This window comes from Pollicipes pollicipes, unplaced genomic scaffold, assembly GCF_011947565.3.
Source record: "Pollicipes pollicipes isolate AB1234 unplaced genomic scaffold, Ppol_2.1 Scaffold_7261;HRSCAF=8764_pilon_pilon_pilon, whole genome shotgun sequence".
NCBI lineage: Eukaryota > Metazoa > Arthropoda > Thecostraca > Pollicipedomorpha > Pollicipedidae > Pollicipes > Pollicipes pollicipes.
Genome location: NW_023597054.1, coordinates 38,188,202 through 38,212,917, shown reverse-complemented (window position 1 = coordinate 38,212,917; position 24,716 = coordinate 38,188,202). Strand labels below are relative to the sequence as shown.

Genomic DNA, 24,716 nt, shown 5'->3' with positions numbered 1-24,716 from the left:
TGCCTGGGTGTTCTTTGAGTAGTTCACCTAAACCTGCATGGCAAAACCTTTGAAACGATATTATTGCATGGGGGGTACCAAAATGTGGACCCCCAAGTCAGTATACAATAAAGTATGTATTTCAGGCAATAATTTAAAACACTGACTCCTTTTGGAAATGCTCACTGGTATGAAGCATAGGTTTGACAAGCATTGGTCCTAGCGTGAGGCACACAGTCTTCAGTAGGCTATGATCGGACCCCGTTATTTTGTTAGCAACTTTGTGGCATAGTGACTCAGTATGCATGACCTAAGTACAGGAAAATCACCACCAGTTTTCAGATGGTTGGCTTTGAAAATGAGATATTAAATTATTTGATTTAGTATTTGATTGCCTGTTATTTTAATCACCTTTTCCAGCTTTAGGGCAGCATGCCCTCAGAACCATCATTCTATACAGTATTCAACTTAAACTGTTCAGCCATAAGTAAAGATGAGTGATTGTTCTTATGTCATGTTGGTGACTCATTTGATTCTCATGTCATGTTGGTGACTCATTTTATTCTCATGTCATGTTGGTGCCTCATATCAGACTGTGAAATGAGATATCTGGGCATGGTTATAGCAGCATATATATCTACTGGGTGTGATTGCTGCCAGCAGTGATAGGACATGTGGCATAACTATTGTAAGCACAAATAACTAGCTTGGTAAGCAGTAAGAGATCCAAGCATGTCAGCTTGCTTGCTAGGGAGAGCACCTAGGCAAGATAGTTTTCTTAATCTTTTTGCTGGAAGAATGCTATCTTCACAAATGTGAGCTGTGTTGGGATAACCACTTTGATGTGTTCTCTACATGCATGTTTCTCAGGCACATGCATCAATCACCATCTTTTTAGATTGGTAACATAGCTGTTGTTTTAAGCCAGTCATGGAAAATTATTTCAGCAAAGTTCAGCTTGGGACCCTGCAACAAACTGTCAAGGTGGCTGATGCTGCTGGGTTCTGGATAAGGGTTGGAAAGGTCTCAGTTTATGTCTCAACAGTTTTCACCAGCACGTAGTGATGCCAGCTACAAACCTAAGGGAGTGCTAGATGGTAGGAGATTATGTTACATGCATTGAGAAGTTGTCAGATTGTTGTGTATGGTTGTACTTGACTTGCCCTAGTCATGTTTCAACCCATGTGTCTAGGCCACTGCCGAGGCTGCTGCCATTGAGGCAGCATGGAGGAACTGGAGGCAGAGCAGGTCTACCTGCTCATGCGAAAGGAGTACCGCATATCCCGCAATGTACGAGCCCAGTGGTACTTCTCCCACCTGGGCCAGCTCATCCAGGTTCCCAAGCGGCACATGGTGGTGAGTGGTCACCAACAAACACCTGACCAGCCAGGGTTATGCCAGTGCATTACACAAGGGTGTCTGATCACACATGCCATACTTCCCATTGTTGACATGACCTCCCGAGCTATGTGAAACAGGTCTGAGAAGCAATCTTGATTGTGACACCCATGTTCCACACTACTTATGCTGACTTATTGGTGTTGGTGTTGTGTGTATTTATGCATGTGTGTCTGTGTGTGTGTGTGTGTGTGGATATTTGTTGGCCTGTGTGAACGAGGTGGCACAGGGTGTTTGAAAGACCCACACCAGTCTGTATTGAGTCCGTGCTGTCGGGCCGCGGTGCAGGACGAGTACAAGGACGAACTGGAGGTGGTGTCGGTGATCCCGGCCAGCCCGCCGCCTGACTGGGACTCGGACACAAGCCACCTGTACCGCTACCGGGTGACTGCACGCACGGGTGTCACCTTCCTGGCGCGCGTCTACCGGCTGGTGTTCTGCCTCGACCTCAGTCCCTCCGTCGCCACCGTGGTGAGGCGCCGGCGCGAGCTGTTCCGGTCTTGTGCATGAGAGAGAGGTGGGCTGAAGGCCTGCAAGCCATTTGAAAGCAGGTGGTGTTGCAGACTACAGTTATGTGTAATAGGACTTCTGCGAGTTCTTCTTTGACTGTGCACTTGGATGGCAAACTTATTTGGAAGCCAACCTGAGATAAAATTAGCACTTTGATCTCCTGTGCTGAAACATGGACATATTGCTTGGAGCATACTGTGTTTGATGTGACCAGGGGCCACACCCACAAGACGTGATGCCTATTCAGCCCCGCCCCCCCCCCCCCCCCTATCTCCGGGCCGCACCTACGAGCCGTGATACCTACTCAGCCCCCCCCCCCCCGAGCCGCACCCACGAGCTGTGACATCTACTCATCTCCCGCCATTGTGCTTCAGCCTATACAACAGTTGCACTATGTTTGGTGGCCGGTGTGAGGCGTGGTCGCCAGTGGATCGGAGTGGGTCACGTTGAAGCGGGCCGCGTCGCTCCGCCTGAGCCCGCCCGGCGGTCAGCCGTGTGAGGGGGCGCCGTGTCACCGGGGTCTTACCCTCCGCGCCGACAGGACACCAGCAGCGGCGTGGTGCTGCTGGACGCCGTGTTCCCCACCCTGGGGCGCTGTCTGGAGGGCATCACGAGGCCGGTACGTGCCGGCGTGCGCCGCCGACGTCACCTGTTACAGACGGCGCGCCGTCAGCTGACTTTGCTCCGACGACGAGCTGTGGCTGCCTGTGGAGTCGAGGGTCGGTTGTGCGAGCGTCAGATCCGCACGTCAGGTTGTGTGCTGGCGTTGGCCTGCGTTCGGCGGCGGGACGCCGGAGGTCGCGCGTGGCGCTGCTGGTCATTCGCTCTGATGCCGCCGCTCTGTCGACCGTTGCAGTTCTACGTGCCGGGTAGCGAGCTGCTGTACAAGCCGCAGCTGTACGTCACTGTGATCGCGCACACGCCCTTCTTCACCACACAGACACACCAGGTGAGGGAGCGCGGGCTGTACGGCGTCTCGCTGCACGCGAGCCGGACGGCATCTCGCTGCACGCGGGCCGCGGTCGTCAGTTCCGGCCGGCTGTCCGCGGGCCGGCCGGTGACCTCCACGGCCGGTCCGCCGCCCACGCCCGCGTCCGGAGGCGCTGACGAGATCCCTGCGGCGCCCGGCGGCAGTCGTGGCGCCACACGGTGTGCTGACCCGGAGTCAGGCGTGTTCTGCGCTGTCGTGGACGGCCCGGTCGGTTCGGTGCGCGCCACCCGCGACACCGTGTCGGTCGCGTGATCCTCAGCTGGGTCGCCTCTGCCCCGCCAGGTGCTCGTGCAAGGCTGGCTTTTGACGGAGGACAACCTGCAGTCCTTCCTCGGCACGGTGGGCGGCAAGCTCAACGACATCGAGGACATGTTCGCCGACGTCACCGCCATGGCCAACGACCAGCTGGAGGCGCAGCGGGTGAGCCAGGCAGTCAGCGCCTCGCAGCCGTCCACCAGCGTCAGCGCACGGTTGCGGAAGTCGAGTCCCGGCGAGGGGCGGTCAGCCACACTGTGGGGATTGGCAGGCGACGGGCGGGTATTGGACTTCAGCACGTGGAGGCCGCGTTCGCGACCCAGACATTGCCCGAGGAGACCCTGTGTGTCTTAGTCTGTCCGTGTCTGAGTGTGTGTCGTCGCCTGCAGCTGTAGTCCGTCGCCTATGTCCGTCTGTGCAGTGACTCAGACACCGGCCGTGCTTGCCGGCCTCCTGCTGTGGCTGGCTGGCCCTACCATCCGCCTGAGCCGCGCCCAGACGTCCGCCTGGGACCCAGACGTTCGCCCAGATGTCCGCCCAGACGTCCGCCTGAGCCTGACCCCTTACGTCCGTTTGAGTCGCGTCTGGTCCGCAGATGGAGTCTGAGCGCCTAGTGGGCCAGCTGTTCGAGGACGAGCCGGGCGACAGCTCGGCCGCCTCGGCCGCCGTGCCCATGGTCTCGCCCGACATCGGCTTCGTCAACATGCTGCGCTACGGCATCCTGGCGCTGCAGCTGCTGCCGGAGAACAGCAGCGCCGGTCAGTGCGGCCGGACCGGACCGGACCGGACCGGTCCGGTCCGGTCCGGTCCGGTCCGGTCCGGTCCGGTCCGGTCCGGTCCGGTCCGGTCCGGTCCGGGGCTGGGGGTCGGGGCGGACGCCGCCGACCGGACCAGCCCTGGCTGGGGTTGAGTCTCGGCCCGCCCGGCTCCCTTGGCCATTTCTGGCGGATCCCTGGGAGCCAGTGGGCGTAATGCTTGGACAGGATCTGATTTAGGCAGACTTGTTCCAAACGTTCCGGAAACTAAACTTTGCTCTTAGATTACTCGCTACATTACTGTCACGTACCCTGAACCATGATCCAGACTGTGCTGTCTCAGTCCGCGGTAAAGTCCGGCCGCTGGCCTGCCTGCGAGACAGGCCTGGTGAGCGATATTTGTCTCGCCATATGAAGCAGGGGACCACCGCCCGGCGATCACTCAGTCACCATTCGCCAGCAGTGCCAGCTGACCTTTTCATGTCGGTTGGACCAGACATCGTACATGACCTGGACCGTTGGCCATTTCTGGCGGATTGTGGTTCCTTTTCAGTCACTGTGTGCCACAGATGCGGCAAAATAACGCACGCATCCGTGGGTGTTCAATATTTGTTCATTAAACTCGCGTGCATATCAGTACACTCTTTAAGACGCTGAGCGCTGCGTGTTGCCGTGACGCCGGATTCCACACAAAACCGCTCTGAACTGGTCCAGCCTGCCTGGCCACGGCCCGTCCTGTGGATCGTGGCGAGGGCGTCCCGTTCCCCCTCCCTGACCTGACCTGACCTGACCTGACGCGACCCGATCCGACCTGACCTGGCCCAACCTGACTGCCCCCTGGTCCGTCCATCAATCTGACCTGACCCGATCTGACCGCCACGTGGTCCGTCCATCGACCTGCCCCGACCCGATCTGACCTGCCCCGACGCGACCCGACCTGACCTGACCTGACCTGACCTGACCTGACCTGACCTGACCTGACCTGACCCGACCCGACCTGACCTGACCGCCCCTTGGCCCGTCCAGCAGGGCTCATCGTGGTGACGGACGGCGCCATCGGCCTGCCGGACGCCACCATGTTCGACTCGCTGCTGGTGCAGCTGCGCAACAACACAGTGGCGTGCTCGTTCCTGCTGCTGGACTCTGGCTGCCAGCCGAGCGCCGGCCTCGGCTCGCTGCCCTACACCGACCTCATGCACTTCCTGGCCACGGCCACGTGCGGCGCGCTGCTGGCCCGCCTGCCGGCCGTGCTGCACGACTTCGACTACGTCATGAATGTGTACCACCGCGCCTTCCTCTGCTGGGGCTTCCAGAAGAGCCTGGGCGGCTCCGGGCCCATGCAGCACGCGGCCGGGCAGCCCGACGAGCCGTGGTGCAGCACGCCTAGGTACACTGCATTACAGGACAGTATGTCGGTGCGAGGGGCGCGGGCGGTTGCGGGCGCCGCGGGCAAGCCTGCGCTCTGTGGGAGGGGCGTCCCCCGGGACGGACTACTGGGTCAGGGACGGTACATCAGAGCGGGCTTGTGGGACGGGTCAGTACGGCCAGGAGCTGAGCTGAAGGTCAGGGATGGTTTTCGGTGTTCACCCGCGAGGACCGATGAGTCTGAACGGTGGGTATGGGTCGGCACCAAGAGCTCGAGAGTTAGCGAAGGAGATTTAGCATTGCTCTGGGAGTCTTGTATCCTCCCAAATCATCTGAGATTCTGAAAACTCGTTATTTCTCAATAGTGCGGCGACATTCCAACATCTTAGAGAAACTGTTTGATGTGCCATGTGTGCATAGGAAGTGTGCGCGGCAAGAACCAACCAACAGCAATTTCATTATGTCCGAGAACGATCCCCTCCCGACCCCACACGCAGTCCGATGGACAATTTGAAGGAGTTTGGTCGGCCAGTTGGAGCTGCTAGCGGTTTACTAATGATGTCTCACCCGCGGCAGATGCTTTTTTGAAGTTGGCTGACCGGCCGGCCGTGTCCCCGACCGGTCCAGCTGGTCCGGTCCCCGACGGTCCAGCTGGTCCGGTCCCCAACGGTTTGACTGGTCCGGTCTCCAGCGGTCCAGTGGTCCAGTCCTCTGCGGTCCATCAGAGCCGGTCCCGGGTGGTCCAGCTGCTCCGGTCCCTGGCAGTCCAGCCGGTCCGATCTCCGGCGGTCCAGCTGGTCCGGTTCCCAGCGGCCCCACGCCACGGCCTGTCAGCTGACGGCCATCCCCTCCCTCGGCCGGAGCTGGCCGGCTGTCACACCTGAGCCGGGGCGGGCGTCTCCGGGCGGCAGAGTGGCGCCCGCGCGCCTCTGACCGCCCGCCCCGACCGGCAGACTGGAGGGCTGCGTGCCGGACACGCCGCTGGACCTCATCACCAAGCACCAATCGGACGGCGTGCTCAACTCCAGCCTGGAGAGCGTGCTGTCGTGCCGGCTGCGCGAGGGATACAACATCCGCGCCGTCCAGATGGAAGACGGCGCCATCCAGGTGAGGCGTGGTGCCGCGCCATCGCCGGTCTCAGGTTTGGACCGTGCAGTGCCGGCCGGGTGGTGAGTCTGCCGACGCGCCATGGTGCAAATCGACACGTCACATTGTGCCAGAACCCTGGCTCTCCAGTGACCTCTACACAGTCGATGGCGCTAATACGTTACCCTTTGACCCTGATCAGATAGGTGACTGGCCCCGGCGCTTGGATGTGGAGTTGATTGCCGCCCGGTTCGATGCTGATTGACCGATTTTGAGGAAGGGTAGGGCCAACAGGCAGTGAACCCCAAGCCGGGATGCAATAGCATGGACAAATATTGACACCCCCGCCATGCAAATGGCCGAATCCTGAAACACTGCAGCACCGAGCGTACTCCTTCTCTCGGGCGTACCGTGTGTGGGAGGCAGGAGCCAGTTCTGTCGTGACATGATGTCATGCTGTCCTGACTCGCATGCGTCTCCGCGTTTTCTTCAGATCACGCTGGTGCTGCCGTGGAAGTACTCCATCTTCATAGAGTACATGCTGAAGTCGGCCTGGCCGCCGACCGGTGGGGACGTGCAATTTGAGCTGAATATCACGGGTAAGCAGCGGTACACGGCTGGCGGGCGAATAAGGGCTCCGTTTAACATCGGGTGCAAGTCAGGGTAACGTTCCTACATTTGAAGGTGTCGAGGCAAGTATCATATGATGGAATGACCTCACTTGTAGCTATTGGTATGCTTTCAAGCGCAAAATACTGCTCTTGAGAGTACAATTTCCTATTTAGTAACAATGCTCCTCATACATCATCGTTTGAATGCGTTATGGAACGTGTGTATGACGTCAGAGGGCTGCCAAACTAGCCGAGCGACATTGCCGCCCTAGCAGACGTGCTGACTCATTTGTCGTACTTCGACTTCTCGAGAAGTGTCATGGTAATTAGTGCGGCGTTTTAGGACCCAAATATGGTCGTAGGTGTATTTTGGTCCCTTGTCGTGGTGCTCTTGCATATTAAGCCGTTATCTTATATTGTTCACTTGCATATCGATGCTCGGTTATCGTGCTGAACTTAGGCTATTGGATTACAAATCTTATTTGCGAAATAGCTAGCACCAATGTGCAACTTCCTGTTTTATGTGGCACAAAGCGTGATTCGTGTTTGAAACTGTCAGCACCCATTGGTTGGGAGTCAAGTAAAGACCGTGGCATCAGAAGTCGGTCTCATTCACGCCAGACTTGAAAAATCGCCTGTCATCTATCTCCTGGTTATGAACGCCGCTTGGCTTGTGAGGTGTTGGTGTTTGAGTGACGTTGCCATGTCGGCGTATATGCTTCGGTTACCTTGCGTCATCCTGTCTTTGCGAAATTGTTTGCGCAACTTCGCGGGCGTCTAGCTCAGAAATCAGAGGCTTGTAAGTCATGAGAGGGGCAGAGCTGCGGATTGCGCCCAACGACCTCCAAAATGGTTATCTCATTTCAACGATGCATACAAATGTGCAAAACTTCCTTCAAGCTGTTCTGCTAGCCCATGCGGCTGTTATGTCGTATTTTTCCAGTCCTGGTAATGTGTCCCGCGATGGGTTATGCTTGTGGGTGATTAAGTGCAGCAGTGATCCTGGTTGTTTGGCGCTGGTGCGGGTTTCTCCCGTCTGTGCCGGTGCAGTGGACATCGGACCTGGCAAAGGTGGGGGGAGGGGGGAAATGTTGTCGGAGAGACCCGCTGGCTCTACCTCGGGCCATATTAACGTGCATCGCATGCTGACGCCCTCCTTCCGCCGGCAGCCAGCTACGACTTCCTGCACGACGTGACGTGTGCGCGCACGCGCACCAAGTCGCCGTACCGACAGGCGATGTTCAGCAAGTTCTGGAGCAGTCTGAAGTCGATGCGGCACAGCGACCAGCTGCTGGAGCACCTGCACTCGTTCAATAGCAGCGCTACGCTGTACACGGTCCCGGACGTTGTGCGTAGCGGCGGGCCGCTCTTCTTCCTCTCGGAGAACACCGGCGCGCCCGAGCCATTCTCCGGGTCAGTAGCTCCGAGCCAGCTCCGGGTCCGCCCGGTCGGCGGCGGAGGCCGCGACTGGCCGGGATCGCGCTGGCAGCGGGATCCTGGTGTGTTGGCCCGACGGGGCCTTGTGTCGGCCCGACGGGGCCTTGTGTCGGCCCGATGGGGCCGGGTGTCGGCCCGACGGGGCCGGGTGTCGGCCCGACAGGGCCGGGTGTCGGCCCGACAGGGCCGGGTGTCGGCCCGACGGGACCGTGTTTCGTTCCGACGGGGCCGGGTGTCGGCCCGACGGGACCGTGTTTCAGCCCGACGGGACCGTGTTTCGGCCCGACGGGGCCGTGGGTCGGCCCAACGGGGCCGGGTGTCGACCCGACGGGACCGTGTGTCGACCCGACGGGGCCGTGTGGCGTATCGACGGGGCGGTGTTTCCCGCCGTTGTGCCGACTGTCAGCGACCGACGGCGGCTCTCTCTGAGCTGAGCTGATCGCCGCAGCGAGACACTGCTGGCTGTGCTAAAGGCTATGCTGACGGGACAATGCTGGCCAAATACAATGCTGACTGTAGTTGAGTAGTGTTGGCTGTCGCTAAAGTCAATGATGTCTTTAGCCACCAAACTTGCGAATAACTATTCATTCGAATGATATCAAGTAAGCCTTTTACATACGGTAAATGCTTCCATGGGGTTGAATCATCGGGTTCTTCTTGTGCCCATATTTGGAATTAAAGACATTCTCCTTTGGCATATATCTGTGACGCCACTTCAACGAGTTGAGCTTGGTACGTAGGTCGATTAGGAACCGGGACCTCTTGTCGGCCATGGTGCCGGCATCGTACGTGCACTCGTGGTGCGCATAAATTAAAGTGTCTGGTTGTGGCTTAGGCTACACTTCGTGTAATAGGAACGTGGTTTCGTTTGTAACCATTACGTGCACATAACCTTTCCTGCTGGTCGAGTGACTTCAGCAAGAGGATGACTTGAACAGATACACGGTCGAAATGAAGCATTCACATAATATGAGGTGTAAAGAAAAACATCCCAATTTTGATGTTCCGTCTTTTATCTTCGGTTATCTTCACTCGAGAACAACATGCCATGAAAAGCTCCTTTTCATTAACGGAACGCAAAATGTACTTGTTATGTGGTAGCATTTCGCTGCGCTCATCGCATGCATCTTTCTTCCAGTGAGCCCGCCTACCAGACGTTCTGCAACTTCTGGAAGCCCGTGTGCATGCTGGACATCAACATCTGGCAAAAGTGGATGCACGCCCACAGGATCGGGCTGCTTCTCGAGCACGATCACCCCCTGCCCAAGCACCTGTGCCTGCCAAACAACAGCGGACGGTAAGCCAGCCTTGTCACGTGTACAGCGCGCCGGCGCTGGAGCGGTGCGGGCCTCTTCCGTAAGTGACATCAATCGGCTTCGGTGCCTTACAACTTAGCGCGTATGCTGCTTTTCCTTCCCCATCGTCGCGAGGAGTGTTGAAACTTTCCGTATGATTTGCTGTCAGCATGCACGTGTATGGGTCGTGAGAAAGATGAGACGAATCCGCGCAGTCCCAGATTCATGGGTAATGTTGGAAAAAGTCGCCACGGTGCCGCCCGGTTCGCCCTGATCCCGGCTGTCGCGGTCCCAGATTCATGGGTAATGTTTAGAAGAAGTCGCCACGGCGCCGCTCAGTCCGCCCTGACCCCGGTTGTCGCGATCCCAGATTCATGGGTAATGTTTAGAAGAAGTCGCCACGGCGCCGCCCAGTCCACCCTGATCCCGGCTGTCGCGGTCCCAGATTCATGGGTAATGTTTAGGAGAAGTCGCCACGGCGCCGCCCAGTCCGCCCAGACCCCGGCTGTCGCAGCTACAGGGTCGTGCGTAATGTTGGAAAAAGTCACCACGGTGCCGCCCAGTCCGCCCTGACCCCGGTTGTCGCGGTCCCAGATTCATGGGTAATGTTTAGAAGAAGTCGCCACGGCGCTGCCCAGTCGCCCTGACCCTGGCTGTTGCGGCTTCAGATTCAACCCGGTCCAGTGTCGACAGGCCACCAAGGCTGTGACGTCCATGTTGGCCGAGGTTACCGACTTCGCCCTGCTGGACGGCCACTCCTACATCAAGTTCCTGTACAGGTGGGGCGCTTTACACGGCTTCTTCTCTGTTACTGTTCATTCAGTGCAATCGTATTGTAAGTACCTACCGACGACTACAGTGCAGGCCGTGATGCGACGTTTGCCAGCAGTGAATGTTGAAATGAGTGTTTGTTACAGCTTAGATACACTTATGTACTTTAAAAGGTTCAGGTGCCCTCGTCCCTTTTCACCGCCGTGTTTTAAACTGATGTGTTGATGTGCTATGCCTTGGAGAGGCTGGCCCAGAAAGGTTCGCCCTGCCGTTTAGCATTACGGAAATGAGGGGCCTTGTAGTGACGCCTCTGCAGCTCCATTGCTTGCGCCGGCTGTTGAGTACCCAGCCGGACGTGGCTGCTGGTTGACTGGGGGGCGTCGGGCCCGACCGCGCCCCGGCGGCGGTCACGGCTGACCGGCGACCGGCGCACGCTCTGACCGGCAGCGCCGAGAAGGAGGGCGCGCCGCCCACCTCGTTCTACATGCTGCGCGTCAACCTGGCTGTGCGGCCGCCCTGCATGGTGGTGCGGCTGGCCTTCCTCGGCGGCACACCGGGCGACCTGAGGAACCAGGTGAGGCGCGCCGGCCTCGGCCGCCACCGGGACAGACGGCGGCGGCACGCGGATCACGTGGTGACACGCTGGGGCATTCGGGGATTCACGCGATCAGACGGTAGCTGACTTAATGCGGTTACGTGGCTTTCCCGCTGTCATCCAGAAGTCAGAGTTGTGGTAACGAGTTCAATAGTCCGTGCTTCCGTTAGTTGATTGTAACGAGTCCTACAATATTCCGCGTGCCGAGTCAACGGGTCCGGGAATTTTTGGCGGGATTCTAGGGCCCCTTCTGAGGTGTTCAGAGTACTGCGAGAAGGAAGCGCTCTAAGAGGCTGCTGCGCTTCGAATGCTGGCCGGTGACTGAGAGATGATTGGACCTGGTCGGTGACGTGACGCCATGACGTCAGATCGTGAAGGAGCTGCGGGAGCGGATCCTGGCGCTGACATTCACTGAGGGCCAGACGGCCCTGTCGGCCGACCCGCCCATCCGCAAGAACGCCCGGCCCATCGAGAAGTCTGCCGTGCCCAAGACGGGTGAGTGCCGCCGCCCGGCTCCGACCTCGGCCCTGGCGCCGGCCCCGATCCCGGTCCCGGCTCCGGCTCCGGCTCCGGCTCCGGCTCTGGCTCCGGCTCCGGCTCTGGCTCCGGCTCCGGCTCCGGCTCCGGCTCCGGCTCCGGCTCCGGCTCCGGCCGCCATCAGGAGACCCGGGAAGTGTGAAGCTGTGCGCCGCGGCAACACCAGCTCGCAGGCCGTGACGCGTGGCTGGGCATTGCTGGCTGGAGTGTGGCGTTCATCGCCGCTGGGACAGCTACAGATAGCTAGGAATTGGACGCCCCGGCTGATGAATGTGCTGAACTCGTGCGGTAAATTAGCTTACAAATTGGTCCAGCGCAACACCCATTGTTGAAGATTACGCTGGTGTGTGTACTCATCTGAAACAAGCTGGCTGTGGGCATGCAGCGCAAGTTTTGAATATGTTCGATAGCTAAGTGCATCTAAAGTGGAAGCAAGCACGGCCTCTGTGACTCAAAACGATCGGTTGTTGTGTGCCGGTTGTGTGTCACTGGGGCTACAGGCCGGTGCCTGAGCCGGCCGTGCCATGCCAGTCTGGTGGCTGGGGTGCCTGCGGGCTGACGGCGAGCCGTACGGCGCCATGCTGGCCGCTCCTCGGCCGGCCTCTTGAGCCACCCCACCCCGCCCTGCTCCGCCGCCAGTGGCCATTGACGACGGCACGCCGGAGCGGGGTCTGCTGCCGGCCGACCACTACAGCGCCAGCCGGTCGGCCACGCACGAGGTCAGCTGCTGTGTCCTGCTCAAGAAGCCCGTCGAGAAGTTCCTGATCCGGTGAGAGACGACTACGCTCGCCCGGGCTCTCTGTGTGCCGCCTGCTGGAGTGATATGTGCGGGTTGCTGAGCCGGCTGGCCGGCTTGTGATGCGAAACATGTGCACTCTCTTGCTTCTTCGCGTTTTGAGGTGACCCATTGCAGGCTGTCGTATGTGCGACGTCATCAGCTGTCGTATCTGGGCTTTGGCGAACTTGCGTTTTCTAAAATCGCTATGCAAACGAGAGCAAAGCACGATGTAAGAGTCGCCAGTGCAGCTGCGGCGCCAGCCAGGACAGAGCTGTGTGCGGCGGTGCGGCGCCGGCCAGAGACGCCGATGGGATCCGCGCACCGGTGGCCCTTGTGTTATCCGTGCTCTCGGTCCAGGCTCTGCCACTCCTTGTCCCTCTTACCGTGATATCAGCTGTATGTGCCGCCCTGTCGCCACAGACGCGTCCCACCGCCCCTGTCCGTGTCACCGTGAGCCGCCGGTGCTGACACCTGTCGGTGGCTGCAGGTACGACCGCGTGCCGCGCAATTTCCTGAGCCCGGTGATCCAGCAGTCGCACGTGTTGGGCCGGCCGCGCCACCGGCCGCCCGTCTACTCGAGTGCCGTCAGCTCGCAGAACAAGACGGCCAGCACCATGTTCAACACGCTGTCCAGGTTGGGAGTTGACCGGCGGGCGGCACCGTCGGTCAACTGAGCCGTCGGGTGCGTGGCAATTGCTGCGAGGCATGGCGCTCAGTATTGGAGTTGTGAGACGTAGATGGTGCTGGTTAGTTGGTTGTTGGTGAAGTTGGTGTGCTGTCTTATCACGGAGCAACGCCACGTTTGAGTGCACTGTGTCATACGACAGGCTGACATGGAGTGTAAACTTACGCAGATAGGAGGAGCCGTGGCTTCTACCAGCAAATTACGATCAGAGCCGTTTCAGAGTCTGACTGGGGTCGTCCAGTTGGGAACAGGGCCTTCAACGACACACCCTCTATCATGTTTGTCGGATGAGCGGGTGTGTGCCGTCATGCCTGGAGTCCGGTTAGCATTGCAGGCAATCCTACAATGAGCAATTGGCCGTCAGGTACCTGCACCACCGCCGCTGGGTGTGGGAAATGCAGGAGAGGCGCGGGCCGTCCATGTCCATGACAGCCATGGGCCGCATCCTCTCCACCGTTGTCAAGTGAGTGCGGCTGGACAGCCACGAGTGGTGTGGATCTGGTGCTGGCATGGCCGCCCCGCAACCACGTCAGTGGTGTAGAGTGGGAACTTGGGAAGGGTGTCTTTGTTGCAAGGTGCGTTTTTAGTTGGCATATCGGTGGTGCGTGGGTGTCCCTTTTCAAAATTATAGCTGGGGCATCACAAAAATAGCAAAATGATGTTTGGTGTGCGCTGTAGGCCAGCATACATTGTCCATTAGCCTATCAAGCCAGCACCTGCGCCCAGAGATCACAATACACTGGAACTGTGGCGTTCTCGATAGCATTTTTGGGGATGTCATAGTGCCTGGGACCTTCCATACTAATTGCTCAGAGCAGTTTGTGTGCATATTACGAGGGCCGCGCGGGGCGAGGCAGCCGGCTCCGCCTCCCGCCGCCCGGCCCCCCGCCGCGGGGCCTCCCGCCAGCCCAACCTCCTGCCGCCCGGCCTCGACTGGTAATGCGGGCCCGCTCTCTGGCCAGGTCCCGCCTGCAGGAGGGCTTCAGCTTCGCGCACTCGTCGCACGGCATCATCAACCTGGTGCTGGAGATGGAGGTGCAGCACCCGCTGTGCCGCCCGCTGGGCAGCGGCGAGCCCCAGACGCACCCGTTCGTGGTGCAGTACGTGCTGTTCCCGCCGCACATCAGTGCCGCCTCCGGCAGCAGGGACAAGTGAGTGGCTGGCTGCTGGACGAAGTCCGGTGCGGGCAGACCCCGTGGGGTGGGTCGGGAGCCGCGCGGCCTGAGCAGCGTCGGGCCGGGTCTGGCCGGTGGCCGGGCCTGGCGCTGGACGGTACTGACTGTGAGTGAGGGCCAGGACTATACATCGGCCGAGCCAGTCAGCAGCCGGGACTGCAGGGCTTGGATGGCCAGTCAGGACGTGTGAGCCACGGCCGATCGAGCGGCGCCCGCAACCGGTGTCCGTGTCACCGCCTGCGCCCGTGACCGGTGTCCGTGTCACCGCCTGCGCCCATGACTGGTGTCCCTGTCTCCGCCTGCGCCCATGACTGGTGTCAGTGTCACTGCCTGCGCCCATGACCGGTGTCCCTGTCTCTACCTGCGCCCGTGACCGGTGTCCGTGTCTCCGCCTGCGCCCATGACTGGTGTCCCTGTCTCCGCCTGCGCCCATGACCGGTGTCCCTGTCTCCGCCTACGTCCGTGACCGATGTCCGTGTCTCTTCCAGCGCCCGTGACCGGTGTCAGCGTCACTGCCAGCGCCCGTGACCGGTGTCCGTGCCTCTCCCTGCGCCTGTGACCGGTGTCCGTGCCTTGGCCTGTGCCATGACCGGTGTCCGTGCCTTGGCCTGTACCGTGACCGGTGTCCGTGTCGGCGCCTGCCCCCATGACCGGCACACACGTGTGTGTGTTGCGCAGTTTGTCAATGTCGGAGGAGGAGCCGGGCGAGCCGGAGGCGGAGCCGGATGTGCAGGCGCACATCGTCACCGAGTGCTGGGTTGAGCCGCAGAGCGGCTGCCTGCTCACACACAGCGACCGCCAGGTGCACTTCAACAAGCTCACCTACGAACAGGTGGCCAGCAAGGTGAGATGAGCGGCCGACCGACGGCTGTCGGGCGGCAGTGTCCACTGCCCACTCTGGTGGCAAACGGGGGCAGGCTGCTATGTGAACAAATAGCATTGATGTGGTGTGAATAAGAGGTTGGATCAGGTCATATTCAGGGAGCAAGTTTCCCTAAACTGGAAAAATTTTCTTCACCCGATTTGAAAAACATCATCGAATTAGTAAAGACGATGCAATTATCGATATTTATATATTGCACGTTGCTTCATTTGGCAGGCAGCAGTCCCATATCGCGGATCAGAATTTCCCAATAAGTCGTAATTAATTATAGTGTTAGTGTTGTTATAGTGTTGGTGCTGTTATAGCGTCAGTGATGTAATATCATTAGTATCGTTAGTGCGGTGCGGTTAAGTGTTATGCCTGCTACTATTGCGTTATGTAATGCTACTGCTATGCTATTGGCGAAAACCCGGAACTGAGTCTGCCAGTCAGTGAGCGCTGGTGTGTGGTGAGCGGCGGCCGCGGCCGGGCGGTACCGTCCCGCCCCTCACCGCTCGGCTGACCGGGAGCGGCGGCCGCGGCCGGGCGGTACTGTCCCGCCCGTCACCGCTCGGCTGACCGGGACCGACGGCCGCGGCCGGGCGGTCCTGTTCCGCCCGCCACCGCTCGGCTGACCGGGACCGACGGCCGCGGCCGGGCGGTACTGTCCCACCCGTCACCGCTCGGCTGACCGGGACCGACGGCCGCGGCCGGGCGGTACTGTCTCACCCGTCACCGCTCGGCTGACCGGGAGCGACGGCCGCGGCCGGGCGGTCCTGTTCCGCCCGCCACCGCTCGGCTGACCGGGACCGACGGCCGCGGCCGGGCGGTACTGTCCCACCCGTCACCGCTCGGCTGACCGGGAGCGGCGGCCGCGGCCGGGCGGCACTGTCTCACCCGTCACCGCTCGGCTGACCGGGACCGACGGCCGCGGCCGGGCGGCACTGCCTCACCCGTCACCGCTCGGCTGACCGGGACCGACGGCCGCGGCCGGGCGGCACTGTCTCACCCGTCACCGCTCGGCTGACCGGGACCGACGGCCGCGGCCGGGCGGCACTGCCTCACCCGTCACCGCTCGGCTGACCGGGACCGACGGCCGCGGCCGGGCGGTACTGTCTCACCCGTCACCGCTCGGCTGACCGGGAGCACTGTTTGCCTTCAGTTCTACGAGCTGGACCGCGAGTGCATCTCGACCCTGGTGACCATGGAATACCTGGCGCTGATGTGTGACGCTGAGGATGGCGCCAGCGTGCCCTCGCCCTGGGCCGCCTCCTCGCCGCACAGCCTCCCCGCCAGGTGGGTGGGGCGGCCGTGGCGCCGCGCTGGGCGGCTGCGCCTGTCTTGTCTCAGTGGGCTGTCGGGAGGGTGGAGGAGAGGCGGTGTCGCTGACCGCTTGGCTCTGTACGTCACGTGACATTGACCTCTACAACAGTGAGGGGTAGGGAGTCAGTTAGTTGAGAGCTTTTCCTCATTTAATGCACCGTGGCAGTAGCGTGCATTCTTGCCTGTCGGTTCCCGGACAAAAAGTCAGACAAATGAAAAATCGAAAAATCCGCCAGACATAAGGGTTGTAAAGGAAAAAAGTGAAAGGGATAAAAGAGCCTGAGAGCCCGAATATGATGCCAAGATATGCGCCTCAGCTGTTCTGTAACATCACCCGGCTCTCGTCCGCCGGGCGACGACCCGCGGCCTCGATACCCCGGCGTTTTACGTTAGGGGAGAGGGAGCGGAACCGAGCGCGCAGGGCGGCCTCAGGACAGCGGACGGCATCTGACCGTCGGCGGTGAACTACGTGTGCATTATGAAACCCTAAAACACACATTGTGTGATTTTTTTATTTTATGTTCTGACATCCCTGTCGCTTTTGATATCTGCTTACTTTTAGTCCTTAAGTTTGTATTGGACTGTTTTTAATTTGACTTGTTTTCAGTTCGACTTTTTCTAATGAACTCTTTGTCCGAATACCTTGCCCGCCCGCTATTTCGAAATTGACCCACGCCGGTTCGTTGCTGATGCCCGCCCCTCCCCCTCTCCCGTGTGCTGACAGTGAGATGGGCATCCGGCTGGTGCCGTTCTGTTTCGATCTGCCGCGCCTGCTGCGGCGTTGCCAGCAGGCCGAGGTTCTGCTCTCCACCTACGTCCAAGGTGAGCGGCCATACGAGAACGGCGTGCGGGGTCGGTGGTGGCCGCCACCGGACGCAGAGATAGTGTGTCGTGTCCTGCTGTCCCTGCCGTTCGCACGATCAGCGGACACAGGGCCGGATGCTGACCTGAGCACTCCGGGTAGTCATAGCAAATCGGTCTCGTGTTGGGACGAAGAGGCGAGCTAGGAAGAGCTTGTGGTTCAAAAAGACCGCCGGATATACTTTAAAAGAAAACAAGAGATAAAGAGGTACCGAAAGTTCTAAAACTTACTTACGGGGTGACAAGTGCAAGGTGAGATAGAGGGTAAATAATTGACGTAGGTGATGAGGCTCTGAGCGTGGGTTTTTTCATTGCGGCGTGGGTCGTGCTTTTCCTAGCTGAGATGACGTCTAACAAGACTTCCTCTCCGTTTCCACTCTCTGGAATGTTGAGGCGCACGCCGGTGTGTTAGTCAGCCCGCGTGAGCTGTTGCCGCCGGTCGCGAGACTCACTGGGCGGTGTGGCCGCAGACCTGGCCGACCTGGACGCGCCGTGCGGCGGGCCCGGCCAGCGCCACGACCCGGACGCTGCCAACCGGGAGCTGTTCCGGCTGCTGCTGGAGACGGTGGCGGCCGTGCACCAGCGCCAGCTGACGCTGACCGAGCGCGACTGCCGGCTCATCCCGCAGCTGATCAGCGAGCGGGAGCGGCCCGAGCGCCGGCCGCACGCGCCCTTCCAGCACGGTGTGTGCCGGGCGCCGGCCGCCGCGGAGCCGGCAACGGTGTCCGCCGCGGCAGGGGCTGCGTGCGACGCCGCCTTGGCCGTCGGAGCACGGTGACACGGCTTTGTCGGGTACTCATGTCTGTCCCCGCCTGCGTGGTTCTCTAAGCGACCGGTAACCCGGCGCCGACGACACTCCCGCGGGGAAATAGCCAGTAGCTACATGACTCACTTACACGGACCTGTATACATACCCGGCTTTACAGCTGCGTGCGCCTATATGCTGGCTTGCGCCGTGTACGTCACTGAACATGGTCGGCTGTGACAGGTGCCCGGGCTGGCTGTAACTGGTACCCAGGGCTGGCTGTGACGGGCCCCCAGGGCTGGCTGTGACGGGCCCCCAGGGCTGGCTGTGACTGCTCATGCCCGCGCCGGCAGACCTGGGCGGCCCGGTGCCCAAGTGGCGCTGCTACGTTAAGGCCATCAGCTCGACGCACGTGGTGGTGACGCTGCTGCCGGCCAGCTTCGACGACCTGAAGCAGCTGATGCGCGGCGCCGCAGCCGGGACCGACAGCCGCCAGTACGTGCCCGAGGACGCCGAGGAGAGCCTGCGCGCCCTGTTCGCCACCGACAGCCGCGCCGACAGCCTGGCCGACAGCCTGAGCAGCGCCGTGGCGGTGCCGCCGCGCAGCGCTTCGCTCAGCACGCGGCCCGCCGGCGCGGCGCCGGCAGCGGCCGCGCCGCCCGACGGGCTGGCGCAGGCGGCGCGCAGCCGGGCCTGCTCGGCCGGCGCCGCCGCCAAGAAGACGGTCACGCTGGTGACGGACGCGCCAGCGGACGCGGAGGCGCGCGAGGCGCGGCGTGCGGCCCGCACGGCGCGGCCGCGGCACCCCTCGTCGCCGTCCAAGCTGCAGCACTGCGAGTCGGACCCGGCCCAGTGTCCGCACCGCTCGCGCTCGTTCCCCAACAGCGAGGCGGGCCAGCGGCGGCGCGGCTGGTCGCGGCCCTGCCGCCGCCAGCCGGCGCTGCTCGGCTCGCTCAGCCTGCCCGTCTACGTGTACGACTGTGCGCTGCGCTCGCTGACGCAGCAGCTGGGCTACCGGGAGCGCCACGGCCGGCCGCCGGACATCTGCCGGGACGCCCGGTTCGCACTGGCGTCCGAGCAGCGGGCTGCGCCGCCGCGGGAGACGGCCGGCCGGGCCGAGGAGCCCGCCGAAGGTGAGCAGCGGGCGGGCGTCGGGCAGAGGTGGGCACCACCGACGGGGTCATGTGCAGAAGGTCAGGGGCAGGCGACCGCACGCGTCTCACGTAGGACCTCGTGAGGTCCTGCTTGAGGTCCTCTTCCAGCATGTGTGTTTGCTTGCGTTGCTCGCGTTTGTCTGCGCGCAGGGCGTTGTGGCGTTACGGGAGATGCTGTGGCGGCCAGGCTTTAACTCAGCTGCTTTGGGACAGTGTAAACGTTGTCTTGCAGAGGGGACATTGACGAGTGGGATGCGTTGTTGGTCTTACGGAACAAGAGGAAGGCGCGGCTGGTGTCGTGGCTACGTGCAGCCGAGCCTTCCCGCCCGGCCGGGACGTGCACCGTTCGTTTTATCGACCCGTTTTATCTCGCCTGCCCGTCGGACCTCGTGCGGCGGACTCACGCAGCACGGCTGGGCCGGCAGAGCCACCCCACCTGGTGGAGCACTGCAACGTGCTGCAGCTGGCACACACGCGCGCCTTCGTGGTGGGCGTGTTCAGGTCGCTGCAGAGCGCGCAGACGCCGCACCCGCTGGACGTGCAGTCGGCCATCGATCTGTGCGACGAGGAGGCGCTCGAGATTGACATCACCGACTTCCTCAAGGTGGGGTGTCCGGTGAAGCAGGCCGGGGCGTGACACGGGATGTCGCGTCTGACATTGTCGAGGTGGGGCTGTGCTTCTCCCTTTCCTGTGAGACAGCTGGATATCGGATTATTGCTAAGGTATCCGTTTGACCGTTGGCGCATTATGTTAGAATAGGCACCGACCACATCGTGACGTAGGGCCGCTCATTCCCCTGCGTCCGTTTTGATGCTATTCTTCGGCAGCGATTGGTCGCTGAAAGGCATGTTTCGCCCTCTTCCCTGTTGTAGCACACACGTGAACTAACATGAAATGCGTCATGTTATCACTCCTGTTTGCCGCGCCTCATGCATGCGCTCCCCCGGCGAGAGCCGGCAGCCGCGGCTGACGCCTGGCCGTCCCCGCCGCAGACCATCTGCGGCCACATCCGGGACTTCGTGGTGCGCTCTGACGAGGAGCGGCGGCGGCGGCCGGGCGCCGAGCCGGAGACGCGGCTGCCGCTGGCCCTGCTCCGCGGCCACCAGCCCTGCGACCGGCTGCAGAAGGTGCATACCGAGGTGCGCCGCAAGTTCGCGCACATTCTGCGCGCCAGCTTCGGCGCGGCGCCGGCCGGCCCCGAGGTGTACTTCTACCTGCCGCCGGAGCTGCGCACCATGCTGGTACGTGAGCAGACCGGCTGACGGCGGCTCCGACGGGCTGTGTCCGGACTGACAGGGCTGGCGGGCGCCGCTCGATGCCATGCGGCTGGCACGCGTGTGTGTGCGGAGTGAGCAATGTTTGGAGGGACGGAGCGTTGTGTACGCGACCCAGCTGACTCACAGCAGCCGTTACCGTTGCGTGTCTGGAGGAGGCCGTGGCGTCGGTGGCCGGTGGCGCCGCGCTCCGCTCGCACTGGCCTGTGTGACACGCGTGCCCGCGCGGCGGCAGGACGATGAGGCCACACTGCCGGACGACTACCCGGAGCGCGTGCCATCCGCCGACAACGAGGCCAGCACTGTCCAGCTGAACGACATCGATCGCGCCGGTGGGTGGCGGGGCGGCCGGCCGGGCACGTGGTACCTACCGCGCGACACCCCAGCTCTGCCCTGGGCTCGGCAGGGCCGCCACCATGTGACCGTGGGGCCGTGGGATGACCCCTTGACCGGCTGGGCTGAAGTCAGCGATTCCGCTGTCGCCCTGCATCGACCATTTGCCCCGCTCTTCCGTGTCATGGGCCTGATGGCGGTGTTGTGTGCGGCCGGGGACGACGACGGCCAGCGGTCTGGTTTGAGCTGGGCCGTGATGTCTGACGGTCGGCTCCACGCGCGCTGTCGTCAGAGCTGTGGAAGGAGATGCAGCACCCGGAGGAGATCGTCAGCGTGGTCACCAAGACGTCGCTCGTGTCCAACGTGGACTCCGAGTCTGTGGGCGACCTGGACGAACGGGCCGTGGAGATGGGCGAGGAGCGCGAGGAGGAGAGCATGGCGCCGCTGTTCCTGCAGCTGACCTGCACCATCCGCACCGGCGCCAACACCTACACCCGACACATCCGCGATCTGCCCACCTGCATCGGTGAGAGCCGGCCGGCTGGGGGCCTCGGCAGGCGCTCACAGCGCCGCACAGCGGGGGCCTTCCGGGCTGCGCCGCTGACGCTGGTGATGCACGTTCGGTGGAGACGCGAGACTGCTCCCCTGTGGCTTGGCCTGCTGTTGCGGTGCCGTGTCCCGCTGTGGCCTGCCCTCCCCTGAGAATCCCCGGCAGGAGTTAAGCTGTCAAAGATGTGTCCCTTCTCTGACTTGACGCTGTCTTTTCCCACGGGACCGAGCCTGTGCCAAATCTCAGTAATCATTTCTCTGGAACTTGATCAACATATGCGTGTGCTTGCGTGTGATTGTCGTCGCGAGTGTCCTTTTTAACATGGTCTGCCTCTTGACCTTACTGACTCGATGCTCGGAATGGCCATTTTATGTCGGAGTGTTTAAGACGTCAATGCACACATGCATGCATACGTCAGCCTTGCCTGAGGGAGTAGCAAGACGCCGTGCACGACAGGGTGCTGTCATCGTGTGTTACCCGGTGAGACCTGACCCTGTCGCACCTCACTGTGATCTGACCTTTGGTGTACTCCAGGGGAGCTGACAGGAGGCATGAGCGAGACGGACATACCGCTGGACACGGTCCAGGTCACGCTGGACCTGCTGTGTCTCACGCTGCCGTACCAGGTAGGCAGGCTGGGCCCCGCACGCCGCACCGGTCGCGCTGTGTACATCGTCTGTTGTCTTCAGCTTGTTCAGGCGGGACCTGTGTGCGTCCGCTGCTGACCGCTCCGCTGTTGGTCAGGTCAGGTCAGCCGTCAGTCGTCAGGTCAGTCGTGTCAGACCGCTCTGTGTCAGCTCAGCTCTGCCGACCGGAGCGCGTGACGTGACGCGTCTCCTGCCGGTGCGCCAGACCTCTGAGCGGCCCGACGGCCGGTGTCTGCGCGCCAGACCTCTGAGCGGCCCGACGACTTTGTCGGCGCGCCGGTTCCCTGAGCGGCTCGACGGCCCGGCAGGTGGACGTCCGGATATCGGAGCACACCAAGCATCAGGTGCGCGCCACTTCGTTCTGCTCGGACGGCCTGGGCTGCTCGGAGGTGCTGGAGATGGGCAGCTGCGGTAGCGGCCGCAGCAGCAGCAGCGATGTCGAGAGGTGAGAGCGCCAGGAGCCGGATTCTGTGCCGGTGAGCAGGCGTGGTGAGTTACGAGGCGTAGAGTGTAGTGTGGTGAGAGCGACGGCAATATTCATTCAGGCAAAACGCGATGTGCCCAATGTCCCTTGCGTTGTTTATTGATCTGCTTGGTTGATAAGCCGGCTACTCGCGTTATCCGGTACGGGGAGCCCGAGTCGTCAGGTAGCCTGACCCCAGCCTACCCTGCAGCTTCAATGCCAGCCAGCTGGGCAACCACCTGGGCAACCTGAGCGAGTACCAGGTACAGGCGGTGACGGCCACCAAGGGCGAGGTGCAGTGGCTGCTGATGGACGAGATCGCCGCCCTCCTGCTGGACAGCTTCCCGCCGCAGCTGTCCGTGCTCACGACGGTGGCGGACCACGTGCGCCGCTCGGCCGGTCAGTCCCCCTTCTCTCCCCGTCTCGCTCCTATGAACGGTGACTTGGTGACTGACGTACTGTTGGTCAGAGTCGGGGCGGACGTAGCTGTGCTGGTGTGGTCAAAAATCACAGCAAACTAACGATAATGAGGCGAGACGCGTCATTGTTTTGCATGTTAAATCAGGACTGCATAAGATGCGTGAAATTCTGACAGGTCAGATCCAGATGTCCCGGCCCCGACGCGGCTGTGTGCACAAGCGGATCCAGCTCAACTTTGTCTATGGACCGGAGAAGAGCATTGATAAGTTCATGGAGGCAAGTCAACGTACCCCTCTGTCGGGCTCATTGATGGGGAGGGGAGGGAGTGGTCATAGCATTTATTCTTACGTTGCTCATTCAATCTTGTTTTGGTCTCAGCGCGCCAGGAAAATGTTCATTCAGTATACATCCTTCAGAGCCGCTCTTTCTCTGCGGTATGGTGCCTAAGGACTCGCTCTCCTTGCTTTACCGTATCTCAGGCTTGCTCAGTTCCGTGCTTCAGCGCCACTGTGACAGTGGCACTGTCGCCAATGCAGCTTTGACTACTTCCGTCAGTGGCGCTAATACAGCTGTGCGGTGTCTCAGACCCGTGCTCCGTGCCGCGCAGGAGTTCCGTCGTCTGCAGGTGCCTGGCTACGAGCTGGCCCAGCTGGACAACCTGTACTACCTGGTGCACGAGTCCTCCTCATGTCAGGCGCTCACCTGGAGTCTGGTGCCGCCGCTCGGCCCGCTCCGTCACGCTGCTCGCTTCACACCGCCGCCGAACGCCCCAGGTGCGGGTGGAGCCGCCGCGCGCGTCACGGCGGCGGTGTGCGTGCGGGCGAGAGCTGGGGATGTGCGGGGACGCGGGGGCCGGCGATGGGCAGGACGCGGCTTCGTGACCGAGCGCGTGTGGAAGACTGAAATGTTGAAGGCTGCTGGCGTCGCCCAGCTGCCGGAGACAGATCTGGTTATGGTCCTGATGAGGCCAAGCTTCGTGTGACTCCCTCCTGCTGTGTACCGGTGGCGGGGACCGATCGAGCGGGGATGGATTTCGCCTCGTCTCGCTGACCGGAGAAGCGAGCCGCCGCGGCCGGCTGTGTCGTCTCTGACCGCCTTGCCCGGGTGCCGCGCGGGCAGGGTTCTCCATGGAGGAGGTGGCGTCAGTGCGGCGACCCTGCACGCCGGACGCGCTGATGGCGCAGACTCTGCTGGCCCGCTCCACCAGCGTCGATCTGTGCCAGTACCTCACCAGTGAGTACGGTGCCCGGCCGGACGTCAGGACTACGTACCGGACGCCCGTACATGGCGCGGATGATTGCGTACTCTTGAAATTGGGAGCGGCTAGCCACTGTTACAGCGGAGTCCGTCGCTGACCTGCCCGGGAGGTTGTTCAGGACTTGGGCGGGCCGTGCTGGCCTGTGGGACGCAGAGCCCGCCGGCGCCGCTAACGCCGCTGACGCCGCCGGCCCGCCCTCCCGCCGCAGGCCTCGGCTCCGTGTCGGACGACGACTGCACGGCGCAGAACCACCAGGCGGCGCGGCGCGTGCCGCCGCGCCTGCGCCGCTCCGTCTCACACCGGCCGGCCTCCACCGAGGCGGCGCTGAGCCACGAGGACCGCGAGGTGGCCGCCCTGTTCGGCGGCGCGCCGGCCCAGCCGCGCCGCCGGCCTCGCAGTCAGGTACGCCGCCGGGCCGCTGCCGCGGCACGCCGGCCGCGCAGCCAGGCGCAGAGCGGACGACACCAGCCGCCGGGCTCAGTGTTGCAGACCGGACGGGTGTTTATTTCTGATGGCATTGACCCACGCGAGTAATGATGCGTCTGTTTCGCGTACACGCAAACATGCACTCACGCATCGACCGTACACCAGAACTCGTGTGT

General features: G+C 61.7%; 1 protein-coding gene across 1 annotated transcript in view; it reads left to right on the top strand.

Moving 5' to 3' along the window:
* The window catches only part of LOC119111385 (KICSTOR complex protein SZT2), a 59,867-nt gene that overhangs the window by 894 nt on the left and 34,257 nt on the right, over positions 1–24,716 (top strand). The window contains exons 2-39 of the mRNA XM_037235198.1: positions 1,172–1,335; positions 1,666–1,848; positions 2,429–2,506; positions 2,744–2,836; positions 3,161–3,298; positions 3,729–3,891; positions 4,918–5,104; positions 6,207–6,360; positions 6,833–6,938; positions 8,120–8,363; positions 9,526–9,684; positions 10,351–10,461; positions 10,901–11,027; positions 11,417–11,543; positions 12,225–12,354; positions 12,851–12,997; positions 13,383–13,511; positions 14,011–14,199; positions 14,902–15,067; positions 16,248–16,381; positions 17,133–17,230; positions 17,740–17,867; positions 17,907–17,952; positions 18,368–18,606; positions 18,949–19,024; positions 19,594–19,772; positions 20,162–20,191; positions 20,240–20,410; positions 20,679–20,775; positions 21,069–21,302; positions 21,861–21,952; positions 22,282–22,418; positions 22,648–22,775; positions 23,032–23,132; positions 23,464–23,545; positions 23,976–24,089; positions 24,323–24,381; positions 24,433–24,516. Coding sequence (XP_037091093.1) covers positions 1,204–1,335; positions 1,666–1,848; positions 2,429–2,506; positions 2,744–2,836; positions 3,161–3,298; positions 3,729–3,891; positions 4,918–5,104; positions 6,207–6,360; positions 6,833–6,938; positions 8,120–8,363; positions 9,526–9,684; positions 10,351–10,461; positions 10,901–11,027; positions 11,417–11,543; positions 12,225–12,354; positions 12,851–12,997; positions 13,383–13,511; positions 14,011–14,199; positions 14,902–15,067; positions 16,248–16,381; positions 17,133–17,230; positions 17,740–17,867; positions 17,907–17,952; positions 18,368–18,606; positions 18,949–19,024; positions 19,594–19,772; positions 20,162–20,191; positions 20,240–20,410; positions 20,679–20,775; positions 21,069–21,302; positions 21,861–21,952; positions 22,282–22,418; positions 22,648–22,775; positions 23,032–23,132; positions 23,464–23,545; positions 23,976–24,089; positions 24,323–24,381; positions 24,433–24,516 — 4,992 coding nt within the window. The 5' untranslated portion in view covers positions 1,172–1,203. The remainder of the gene's footprint in view (positions 1–1,171; positions 1,336–1,665; positions 1,849–2,428; positions 2,507–2,743; positions 2,837–3,160; positions 3,299–3,728; positions 3,892–4,917; positions 5,105–6,206; positions 6,361–6,832; positions 6,939–8,119; positions 8,364–9,525; positions 9,685–10,350; positions 10,462–10,900; positions 11,028–11,416; positions 11,544–12,224; positions 12,355–12,850; positions 12,998–13,382; positions 13,512–14,010; positions 14,200–14,901; positions 15,068–16,247; positions 16,382–17,132; positions 17,231–17,739; positions 17,868–17,906; positions 17,953–18,367; positions 18,607–18,948; positions 19,025–19,593; positions 19,773–20,161; positions 20,192–20,239; positions 20,411–20,678; positions 20,776–21,068; positions 21,303–21,860; positions 21,953–22,281; positions 22,419–22,647; positions 22,776–23,031; positions 23,133–23,463; positions 23,546–23,975; positions 24,090–24,322; positions 24,382–24,432; positions 24,517–24,716) is intronic.